This window comes from Callorhinchus milii, unplaced genomic scaffold (assembly GCF_018977255.1).
Source record: "Callorhinchus milii isolate IMCB2004 unplaced genomic scaffold, IMCB_Cmil_1.0 Scaffold16, whole genome shotgun sequence".
Taxonomy (NCBI): Eukaryota; Metazoa; Chordata; class Chondrichthyes; order Chimaeriformes; family Callorhinchidae; genus Callorhinchus; species Callorhinchus milii.
The window spans coordinates 10,842,934-10,855,512 of NW_024704757.1; the positions used below are offsets into that span (position 1 = coordinate 10,842,934).

The following is a 12,579-nucleotide window of genomic DNA, read 5'->3' on the forward strand; positions in this document are numbered from 1 at the left end:
GCCCGGACACTGCACGAGCCAGTCTCTAAACAAAGTTCCTAATTCTCTTTATATTGATCCGAAATTCACACTTAATAAAAGTCTGCGGAATTAGCTGTGTTTGGAAAACAACGGATTAACGAGTGGAGCTGGCTGGATTCCATGTAATATTGAGGCTGCTCTTGTATGGCCTGGTTTCAAAAACAACAGATGGGTACTTTTCCATCACTCCAGTGTACACGAGCGTCCCTGAAAGACTGGCTGTCACCATATCCGTGCGCTAGGACAGCCATCACTTTTACTTTAAGTCTCGTGACTTGTTGAGTAGGCACAAAGTTTAGGTGCAGCAATGATGCAAGCGACAACAACCGCATCGAATTACATTTGCGTAGCACCTTGAGCGTCGAGAGGGCATTCCATTAGCGTGCATGGCTGGTATGTGCCGCAGTGTGAATGGGTGGCACATGCATGAGTGGCGCATGCATTAGGGAGGCGTGTGCATTGGGCCCATGGGGGTTGCATGTAGAAGGTGCGCGGCTGGTATGCACAGTGGATGCAAGAGGGCCTGGGCTGCACTCTGAAGCTGGAGGTACATTTACTGCTCGTCCATGACACGTGGTAGAATACACGTCTGTTCTTTTCTAAATGACACCAGGGCTCCTGGAAGCAGCTGACTCTTTCCCACAACCTGTCATTATAGTGAGAGGTGGGGCTCAAGAGAGCGGTTTGATCAGCGGGCAAAAGTCTTACATCAGCCTTTGCTGTACACTACCAGTAGTTATGTATCCTCACAATACACCCTCTCTCTCCTTCCCACTCCTTTTCCTCATGTCTCTCACACTCGATCTTGTCCTTGTGTCTCTCACTCGCTTATAGAAGCCAAAGATTATTTTTACTAAAAGGGTGTAATGGAGGGCAGAGAGCAATAACCTTTGCATTTCACCTAGTTCCTTATGTCAAAATGCTTTTCCGTGAAGTGTAGTGACTGTAGGTGAACACATCAGCCAATTTATGCATAGCAATGTTCCACACACAGCCATGAAGTGAATGAGTTTTTTTTTATTTGGAGAATTGTTCACCAAAACACTTGGGAGAAAATCTTCTTTCTTTCTTTGAACAGTGCCAAGGGTTCTTTAGCATCCACCTGAACGGGCAGACGGTACCTCGGTTTAAACGTCTAGTTAAACAACACTAGTTGAAGACTGGAAAAAAACAGCTCTCGAGAACTTAAAGGAAGCCCTTTTAGCACTCTGAGGGTTAACGGACTCCCGCTCACTCAGCCTGTGTACTCCCTCCAATCACAATTGGTTAGTGATGCTACTCCCTCCCTTGCTCTCTGCTACCTCTCTGAGCAGCCACATATTTTGCATTCATTAAGACAGCCTCAGGACTGGAACAGGAGTGCGTTTAGGACAGGGCTGCTCAGTGTGTTTCCTCCCAACTCCCGCAGCCTCTGAAGGTGAGCCCAGGGCAGGCACCCAGTGCTGGAGCACCTCCACTTACCCCATAGCGGGTTCAACACTCACAAACCACCCCCACACTGTACAAGCAACTCTTTTCCTTTCTTCACTGAGGTCAGTAAGGTAAGATTCCTCACCTTTCTCTACCAATCACTGGCCACTTTGGTCTTACATTTTTCACCATCGGTTACTAGGAAATTGCACCTGAAATTTCACACTTTTTTTTGCACAGGATCCTTGTTCTGTTAGGGCAGAGGATGGGAGAAAGAAAGGGAGAAAGAGAGAGAGAAAGAGCAAGTATGGAACTGGAAGGAGGCAGAGTGACTGGGAAGGAGGGAGCGGGGGAGTAATAGAGAGAGTATATAGGACCAAGATAGAGAGAGCGTTCAAGATAGAGTGAGACAAAGCATGCAGGGGACGAGAGAGTCAGAGCAGGGGACCGAGGAAAGACAGAGAGCACGCATGGGTCCGAAACTCTCTGTCCAGTGTCTTGGGATGTCCTCCTGATGTGAAAGGCGCTATACAAATATAATTTTGTTGCTGAACACACAGGAGAGGGTGAGAGAGAGAAAGAAAGAGAGAGAGAGCACATATGGTACAAGAAAGAGATAGAAAGATGCAGCATGTATGATGGGGAGAGAGGGAGAGTGTAATGGTGGGGGGGGAAGAGAGGGAGAGCATAACAGAAGAGCGAGGGAGCGAGAGCCTGACAGGAGAGAGAGCATTCTTAGTAGGAGCGAGATAGAGTGAGAAAACGGCTGGAGAGAGTGAGGCTAGATCATGGGACAAGAGGGAGCGAGTCCGGGCAGGGAGTGAGTAGAGAGTGCACAGGGTGGGGTCGTAAAAGAGTGGAACGAGGGATAAGATGGGCAGAGAGAGGGGGGTGAAAAAAAGTACAGAATAAGGATGGGGGGGGGGAAGAGAGAGAAAGCACGTAACCATATAATGCCATAGAGAGTGTTCTACTACAGTACAGGGGAGTTATCCCTCAGTCTGTACAGTCTTTAGTTACAGCACAAGACAGCTTTGTCTTGTAATGTACCTTTCCCAGTCGCCGTTATTCATCAGGGTAAAGGTTAACGCCATGTAACTGCAGAATAGTTGTTTATTCAGTGGGCCTCAGTCACACTGTTGAAGCAATAAGTGTATTAAAGGAATGGAACCGGCTTAGGTCACCGGCAGACTCTGTTCTCAGTCTACCTCGAATGAGTGGCTTTAAAGCAACACGATTTGCACAGGAGTGGGCGAAAGGCATGTGTGCCTTCTGCAAGTACAGCATCAGAGACCACCAATGTTGCTGTTGATTTGGGCAGCATCTAAATAATAATTACAGATCAAATCATATATTTTAAAACAGGATAAAAAAAACAAATCACCTTTGCGGGGATTGATCTGGAGCTCTGAGCCCGTGTGGTGGCCCTCGCGGTATTGTGGTGGAGCTTTGTGAATACAGCTCATGTGTTCCTTAAACAGAGGTTAGTGTTTCTCGGCTGCTGTGGAGAGTGGAATGTGTAATAATGTTCTCATTACCTCAGGATGGTACGCAGGGGTGCGGTGCACTTCAGAGCCCAGCAGCAAGGGAGGTCAGTGCTGAGCAGGCGTTTGTGACACAGCAAAGCAAACAGGCTCTCAGCTGCCACTGTTGTTTAATTAAAAAAAGCAGAGACTGAGAAAAGGGTTCTGTGGGGGGAATGGCCTGCAGGTTTGACCCAGGCTAATCTTCCTTAAAGGTCAGCCGCTAAACTGCACCCAGGCCAGAGCCGCTCAATGGAGAATGTCAGATGTGTACAACTAACAGCTCACAGCTTCCTGCCTCCAGCTTATCCAGCAAAGCTGGGATCAAGGCGGCTGACTTCACTCCCAGAATCATAGAAAGGTACAGAACAGAGATGCCATTCGCCCCATCAAGTCAGCTGTGGATCTTAACTTGAGGCGTGTAGCTAAAGGAATAATAATCCTTACGTGTGGTATAGCGCCTTTCACATCGGGAGGACATCCCAAAGTGCAATGAATAGAGCACAAGTCACACAGAGTTAGGATGAACATGTACAGGGCTCTGGTCCAGAGTATTATGTAAAACTCTGGCCACTGTGTTACAGTAAGCACACTGTGGTATTGGAATGATGCAGCAAAGGGTAACTAAACAGAGCTGGAATTAGGCAGTCAGGACTCGAGGGAGATATTATTAAGGTATTCAAGATTCTAAACGACATTGGTAGCAATGTAATGAACTTACACAGAGAGCTGTGATTATGTGGAACAGACAGACTACCCAGGGAGCCAAGATTGTTTCAGCAAACTCAAGAGGAAATTACAGTTAATTTGGCAAAAAAATAATGAATCACAGGTGTGAGGAATATTGTGTTAACAGAAAAGAGATTCCTGAGTAATTGTAGCAACTATATTTGCAGCAAACAAGGATGCCAATTTGCATACAGCAATCAGCAATGAGGTGAATGACTATTTTTCCTGGAGGATTATTGGCAAGACACTAAGAGAAACTTTTCAATTAACATCGGAGCAGGAAGTCATTCAGCCAGTTGCACTGGTTTTACTAGTACATTTTCTAATTCCATTTTCCTTTTCCCCTTGATCCCCTTGCATTTGAGATAGTGCCTTATCAACATCATCGAGGCGTCTCAAAGCACGTCAATATTAAGTAAGGGGATTAAGGGGAAAAGGCGGTGTACATGCCTTCCCTTTGCATTAGAGAGACCCCAAACTGGGGGACATAATAAAATTAGAGCTCACGATGGTTTAGAAGTGAGATCACAAAACATTTCATCACCCAGACTGAAGAGACAGCATAAATTGGGATTTTTAAAAGAGATAGATCTGTGGTTGGGAAGTATTTTTTTGCCCAATAATACAGTCAATCCACTTTACAGGGTTAGTGTGCTGGGCTGTGAGGAGGGTGCAGTGGTATTGGCAAGTCTCCAGCAAAGACTGTAAAGCAGCTGGTCACTGAGCAGGTCCCGTCACTGAACAATGACCACAATTTGCTGTTGGTTTGGGGGCTTTTGTTTGGCTTGAAAGTTTGCAACTGGCTCAGAGCCAGGGAACTGCACAGACGCAGTCCCAGGCTGTGCCTCAGCGACGGGCACTCACTCCTGCTTCGTTTTAATTCACTCGCCTCACTGACCCTGAGCAAGCTCTGAGTTCCAGGATCTGAAGGAGGTGCTCAAAATAATGAAGGGTGTTGACAACGTCTGTAAGGACCAACGCTTCACTCCAGTTGGGGAATCTCCCCTCTGGGGAGAAGAGGACTTTAAATGTAGAGATAAAGTGATGAAAAGGGAGTCCAAAAAGTATCGAATCTACATGGTGCGATGATAGTATGGAATGGAACACAGGAATAGGAGCAGGCAATTTAGCACCTCAAGCCTGTTCTGCCATTCTATTGAAACATGGCTGATCCACCTCAACTCCGATCTTATAAGTCAATTATAATTGATAAATAATTAAAAATTAGAATGTATAACTCAACTCCAACATAAAAAATAATAATACAGCCAGAAACAGTTGTTTCAGGTGTTCAAGAAGTGAGAGATACAGTAGTTGGTATTTCTGGATGGTAAGACATTTGAAGAAAAACAGGGAAATTAAATTAAATGAAACATTTGGCATAGTCGCTCACAAAATATAGTGAATTATTACTATATTTGCTGTACTCTGTCCAGGGGCTTGGGGCGTCCTCCCGACGTGAAAGGCGCTATACAAATGTAATCTTGTTGTTGTTGTAATTCACTTTACAGTATACTCTGTGAAGCGCTTTGAGACGTCTTGAAGATATGATAAGACCCTATATCAATTAACTTTGCAATATATTCTGTGAAGCGCTTTGAGACGTCTGGAAGACGTGAAAAGCGCTATATCAAATGCAAGGATTATTATTATTAGATTGTGAAGCAGACTTTACAGACTACCCATGTTTCCAGATACACCCTGTGAACTGGTGTTATGTCTTGCCTACTGGGCGGGAGCCTAGATACAGCACAAGACACCCCTGTGAGTGCAGACTCCCCTGTGAGAACCATTGTGCTGGGGTTTCTGTCAGCTGCCCCATCCCCTGTCTTTGGGAGACTGAAGTTTGCACGGGAAGAGTCGAGCAGCAGGGAACTGGGGCTGAGAACCCCGCCACAAGAGCTCCACTCAGGAGCAAGGCCGTCAAAGCCAGCTCAACCTCGCCATTCGTAGGATTGTTAGTGATATCTCAAAGACGGCAGGCCAAGGGGCCTCCTGCTTCCAGCTCCCATTGTCTGGGCTAATGGAGAGATTTATTAGACATTCTCTTTAAAGCGTCACCGTTTTCTAATCCTGTTACCCTTAAATCCTCAGGTTCAAGCCCCTCCCCTCTTGGCAGCTGTCACTCCCAGTGCAACCAGCTGGGTCTCGGGCGGGGGCAGGAGGGTGGGGAGCCCTCTCCACGGGAGTCCTTTAATCACATTACTGGGTTTCCTCGAACCCCTCCCCTCCTCTCCCTCCTTCACCATCTACAGATGGTGCCACTTTGAAAGAATCAATGAGGCTTTTCTCTGAGCTGACACTCCCCTGGCAGCACCTTACACTCACTGGGCTCACACTTCCTGTCCAAATCGCACAGCCACACTTTCACCACTGGATCAATCACACATCACATCCTGGGCTGCAGGTAGGCCTGTTGTCCACCTTACTCCAACTCAGTTAAATCAAAGCTCAAGGACAAGAAAAAGCAGATTTTACAACAACAACTTGCATTTATATAGCACATCTCACGCAGGGTAGTGTCCCAGAGTGCTTACACAAGAACGTAATTTTGGTGGCCAGGAGCCATCAGCACTGAATAAAACCCAATGCTAACTTGCACTTCATAGGTCTGACTTTACTGAACTGGGGTTTGGTTCATAGGCGACGATGGACAGTATTAATGATGGGAGCTGAGAGAGGACTGGTTTCTGGGGTCAAATGACCCAGCCAGCTTCCTGGGAGTTATTTGATAGGAGTTTCAGACTCTGTCCGATGGGAGGAAACAAACAGGATGAAAGCATTCTGTGCTCAGTGACTGCTTTATCATGTTAAACTACTGCTGCCGACCAAAGCTGTCAGGGACCAAATGTCTGAATCTGGATCCATCCCAGCTGGATGTCGGGAAGCGAGGGGTGAGCAGGCTGAATTAACAGATAGCACAACTTACTCCCACACAGACTCCCCTGAACAGACATGAGACTTGGATCTCTACAGCTCCCTCTCAGTTCTGTCCGTGGCTGCTTTTCATTCGCGGCCATTCACCACATCAACCATCACCAGACAGCAGGCAGACCCGGGTCCCATGCACAGCGCAGTACTGTCCATGTCCCAGGGCATCCAGGGGTCTCCGCTCTGAGCTACAGACACCCTCCTTGATCTGAGTGAGGAAGGCGACTCCTGTCCATAACTCATCTCAGTTTTGTGCAGACAGACAGGCTCTATATCTCGTACAGTTCTTAAAGAGGATTTTGAAAGCTGGGAGTGAAGATAGAAAGTGAAAGGATTTGGGGAGAGTTACAGAAAGTGTGAGTTACCAAGGGTGATTGATGCTGAGCAGTAGTCCCAAGTGCAGAAGAGTGGAAGGGAGGGATATGAGAATAGGGCTATGGTACAGTTTGCATACAGAGTAAAGCTCCTTCTACACTGTCCAATGTGCATTATCTTATGAAAGTTCCTTAATCCCTCCATCACCCCCAGTTTGAATTCTCTGCTCTTGCCCATACCCCTCTAATACCTGTACATGCTCGTCTAATTTATATCCAAGGCTAAAAGTCACCCTGGCACATCATTCCATACCCTGACAACTCTCTGGGAGAAGAAATTCTGAATCTCACTTTTCTTTTTAAAATCACCTAATTCTTGTCCTCAAATCACCTACCAGCAGAAAAAGTTTTTCCAATGAATTCCTTGAAACCCTTTCATTATCTTAAAACACTTCTACCGTATCACCTCTCTCCCCTTTAACCTTCTATGCTCTTGATAGAAAGAGTCCTAAACTCTTTAGCCTCTCCTCACAACTACTGTATATCCTTTCATTTCTGGTATCATCCTCGTATATTCACCAAAGATATAGTATTCTCCCCGCTGCAGTGAAGTTGCATGATCCAACTGGAGTGAGTTTTAAGAATATGGCCCCCAAAACAGCACACAACATTCCAGATGTCATACAGATTTATCATCACCTCCTTGTTTTTATGTTCAATGGTCCTATTTGCCCTTTTTACCATCTCCTTCCTCTATCTGTAATTCCACTTTGAATGTACTGTATATTGTACCCACAGATCCCTCTTGTTTGTGCTTGTGCTCAGCCAGGTCAACCCTTAGCAACTGTTCACTATACACAGGAGCAATCAAAGTCTGAGCAGGAAGTTTCCAAAGCTCAGCTTTGTCCTCCTGACATCGACATGGGCTAAAACCAACCTCTCAAATTACATTCAACATCTCAGGATTTTCTCTCGCTCCCATTAGAATAACAGAGCAAGAGCCACGGCTCTGTTATCTTACCCTGAGGCACAGCACTTCGTTCTATTGGTTTTGGAAGCAGAATAGAGTGAGTGAGAGGCGGGAGCCTGGGCTGGAACTCCGACTGTGAATTCCTCCAGTCCCAGAGGAATGGGATCGGTCTGGCTGTGCCTCCGTCATGCAATCCGCTTTGAGCCTGATCTGAATTAAGTGCATACATGTGTGCTCACTATTGAATGCTTGTCCAATTTCAGTTGCATTGGTGGCTGAAGTTTTATGTACATTGGTTAAATAACAAACTATGGCACAGCTCCCTGCATCACAGGTTGAAATCCCACCTAGGGCCTCTGAACTCTGCTAATCTGGATGAAAGAGGATTATTGGCCAGGACACAGAAAGAACCCCCAGCTCAACTTTGCCTACAAAACTAACCATCACAAATAACAGTAAATACTGTGTGGCACTTCGAGACAATTCAACATTAAGTGTCATTAAAATTCTCATTAATTCTTTCTTTCAAATACGGTAGTGGGATCTTTACTGTGCAACTGGCAGCAGTAGGTTTAATATTTCCGTTAAGGTGAGACGTGCCAAATTGAACCTTAGCATTTGAGTGTTAACTACAAAAACTGCTTGTCCGGACAGTTTCTTTCATACCTGACCAGGAGATGAAGCCTGCTGCCATGAAATTGCATGATCCAACTGGAGTGACTTCAGGGAATTGGTTCATTATTTAAATTTCCTTCTTTGTTAATCCAGTCTGTCGCTGAACATTCCTCTCTTTAAAAGCCTCCTGATGTGGTCTGGAAACTGTTCAGAACGATTCCAACTTTCTAAAAATACTGTGCGGAGGAAAGGCTCTGGAATCCTGACCTCCCCCAGTCAGCCTCAAAAACATTTCCTGTCGGCACAGACCGATCTCTGGAGGAGGTGGGATGGGGGGGGGAGAAGGTGCATGAGACCACGGCTTTCTGACTGCACACCGTGTTTTGTGGGATTGGGAGAGGATTGTTACTTTGTGACCCCCTCCCAGTTTGCTGCTCAGTGTGATGCAGGCCAGGCCAGTTCTCTGGTGTGAGGTGCCTTCCCCAGGACTAAAGGCAACTCTTGGTGCTGCCCCAGTGGTTTGAGTTACGTCGGTGGGAGAGTTCCAGCAAACTCTTAAACCGTAGCATCATCCATCCACTCTGTTGTGCAATGAGCAATGTTCTGGAACAAACAATATACTTGTCCAATTCGCTCGAATGAATCAAAACTGTAGAATGCTCTCCCTCAATCCCTCCGCCTTGCCCCTCCCCACCCCCCCCCTCGCCTCTTTCAAGTCCCGCCTGAAAACTTCCCTCTTCAACTGTGCTTACGGCCATCTCCCCACCCCGGGCTCGGAGTCAGGCTCCGCCACTGTTAAGCGCTCTGAGATGCTACCGTGTGTGGAAGGCGCTATATAAGTGCAAATTGTTGTTGTTGTAATGACTCCTATCACTTGAGCTCACAGTCTAGGCTGACACTCCAGTGCAGCAGCATGAAAGCACTGAATTAACAGGAATGCCGTCCTTCATGTGCTATAAAATGCTATTTTTTAAAAAAAATTGCACCCACCCACTGCTGTTCTGTTCCCTCTCTATTAGCAAACTGCCTCTATCTGTGAGTACCGTGCCACCGCCCAATTCCTCTCTTCCCCACTCTCCATTAATGCACAAGGCTGTGAGGAGGAACACAACAGAAAAAGGAGGTGTGGATAGAAGAGTGAGCAGGTAGAATGCAAATGGAATTTTATGCAGAGAAAATTAAAGTAGGGCAAGGAAGGGAAACGTACCCTAAACTACAAGGTTCTAAGTGGAGTGAGAAGCAGGGAGTCCCGGACAGATCTATTGGAATCAAAATGGGATGTTTGATGTGATTAAAATTCTCACTGGCTGCAGGGTTTACAGTTGCTGCGTATCTCTGATGGCTTTCTGTTTCCCCGACAGACATCAGCTGCGGAAGATGAGGCCGACTCTGTGGGATGGTTATGTCGGGGTGATGGCGTTGGTGCTGCTGGTGGGCCAAGTGCCAGTCCAATGCTGCCCAGCCAAGTGCAACTGTGACAATGGAAGGATGCTGTGGTGCATAAAGAAAACTCTCTCTGCCATTCCGAGTGACATCCCCCCCGACACTGCCAACTTGTACCTCTTTCACAACGCCATCACCAGCGTGCAAGAGGGGGACTTTGCACAACTCCCAGAGCTTCAGCTGCTGGATCTGTCACACAACAAGATAGCAGCTCTCCCCAACTTTGTCTTTCAGCCCCTCGGGGGTCTCTCCAACCTAGACCTCTCCTTCAACCAGGTTACAGAGATCAACAACGAGACATTTGCTGGGCTTCAACAGTTGGAGCGCTTGTACCTGCAGAAAAATCAGATCCAAACCATCCAGCCAGGGGCATTTGAGATGTTGGTGAAACTGGTTGAGCTGAAGCTACAAGATAACCAGCTGCACAGCCTCCCTCCTCTGCAACTACCCACCCTCCTGCTCCTGGACCTCAGTCGCAATAGCATCCTGGCTACAGAGCTCAGGCTTATCAGAGCACCTGAAATAGAATCGCTTAGATTGGCCGGGCTTGGTCTCAGCGAGTTGGGCGAAGACCTTTTCAGCAACATGAATACCCTTCAGGAGCTGGACTTGTCGGGGAACCAGCTGTCCTCGGTGACCGCCCTGCGACACCTTGACCAGCTGACTGCTCTCAACATCTCCGGCAATAACCAGATTTCTCAGCTGAAGACCGAGGATTTCAAGCACTTCCAGAATCTACAGAAGCTGGACATCAGCAGCCTGCGTCTCATGACTGTCCCCCAGGAATTCTTTGGTCTCTTTCCCAATCTCAAGTTCTTGGCAGCTGCCAAGAACCCCTATAACTGTGTCTGTCAGCTGCACTGGTTCATCCATTGGGTGAGAGCGAGCCATGTCCTGCAGAGCCGGGAGGAGACTCGATGCCATTTCCCACCGGGCAATGCGGGCAAACCTCTCCACACACTTAGATATGAGGACTTTGGATGCCCGACCACCACGACTATGCCTGCGACAACCACCACCTCCCTGTCCTCCTTGTCAACCACTCTCCAGCAGCATCTGCCCAGCCATCTAGTCACCCACCCAGCAGGCATGGCCTTCTCCCTTGATGGGCCAACTGCCAGAGAAGTCACACCTGCACCCCGCCAGAGTAGTCCAAAGGTCCAATTGTGCCCGTCCACAGAGTGTCTGAATGGCGGCGTCTGTCATCTGGACAGATATAGGCACCACGTCTGCGTTTGTCAGCCCGGCTTCTCTGGTCAGCGCTGTGAGACGGGAGACAACAAGGTGGATCAACAAATCCATCAGAAGAGTGCTGTCAATGTCACGCAGATAACCAGCACTTCGTTCACACTGGATCTGCAGCCCTTCAAAGTGTCCGCCATGTACCTCAAAGGAATCCGACTGACCTACAAAAACAAGTCAGGACCCGACCCCAGGCCTGTGTCTCTTAACATCCCCACATCCCTCGCCACTTATAGCGTCCGAGGCCTGCAGCCCAACTCAACCTATCAGATCTGTGTTGGAGTGCTGGGGAGGACAGACTCAGTGAATGATCCCTGCGCAACTATACAGACCCGGCAGATGTTGCGGTTGGCTCCACTCGTACAGACAAAGAGCAACCTTCTCATGGTGCTCGGGCCTACCATCGCGGCCGTGTTCCTGGGCATCATCCTGGTGGCTGCTATATTCCACTACCGGAGGAAGCAGGGCCTGAAACAGCCAGGGTTAGGAGAGGATCCACCTCCCTACGACATGGAAGGGATGAAGCCCTGCCTGCAGAACGAGGAGATTGCCCGCTGTCACTCAAAGGAATCTGAAGGCCTAGCCCTGCAGAGTCACATGCCATTGATGCCCGACTCACTCAGCAACAATAACACTGCACCTCTGAAACCATGCGAACTTTGATCTCCAAAAGGTAGTAAGAAAATGCAGTGACACTTTCACAGACTAAATTCTGGACTGGTTCAAATGCAAACGTTCCAGTTATCGGGTGGTGGTGGTGGTGGTGGGGTGGGGGGGGGTGGAGGAGAAAAGAGCTGGGAGGGATCCAAACATATCCAGAACAACTACACAGATACCAACTCCAACACTGAGCCACCAGGATACAAAAACAAGCCCATTTGCTGACAGTCGTTAGCAGGATGCTGAGTATTCTTAAGATTGAAATTTTCCACCTCCCTTGCCTCACAGCCACAATGTGCATTCCACGTTTCACCACTTCAAGAGTGTCAGGACAATATAATGTGCCCTTGATAGATTGGTGGATAAAAGAGCCATCCAGTGCCGTACTGAGCTATGTACATCTAGGAAAATTGGGGGTTTGAATCCCGATCTGGACAGACAGTTGATCTCAGTTAGGGATATACTTAGCCTCAAAATGACTTTATTTAGGGAGTAGGGAAGCAAAACCCACCAACTAGGGATGCTACACCTGATCAATGTCCAGAGATGCCCTCTTCCCCCACTTCTCCCCCCTCCCCCAGGCCTCTTCTCTGGCCCCCACCCCCCCCCCCCCCCGGCACATACATGGATATCAGATGTGGTCCAAATTGGGTCTCAGCTATGTTGCCCATTACAGTACAAACACCTGCTCACTGCCCTGCATATACATAAAGAATGAGTA

General features: G+C 47.7%; 2 protein-coding genes across 5 annotated transcripts in view; one reads left to right on the top strand and one right to left on the bottom strand.

Annotated features, from left to right (window-relative positions):
• Positions 1-12,579, bottom strand: part of LOC103178750 (coronin-7) — a 53,134-nt gene that overhangs the window by 27,945 nt on the left and 12,610 nt on the right. The window lies entirely within an intron of this gene.
• vasnb (vasorin b) lies at positions 1,196-12,447 on the top strand. Of its 3 annotated transcripts, none has more exons than XM_007893660.2 (2): positions 1,196-1,562; positions 9,875-12,447. In XM_007893660.2, exon 2 carries the CDS (start codon positions 9,891-9,893, stop codon positions 11,859-11,861), a length of 1,971 nt encoding a protein of 656 aa, XP_007891851.1. In that variant the 5' UTR covers positions 1,196-1,562; positions 9,875-9,890; the 3' UTR covers positions 11,862-12,447. The 3 variants fall into 3 exon arrangements, with proteins under 3 accessions (XP_007891851.1, XP_007891853.1, XP_042196918.1); XM_007893662.2 differs by having other exon boundaries at positions 1,196-1,553; XM_042340984.1 differs by lacking the exon at positions 1,196-1,562 and adding an exon at positions 2,792-2,914.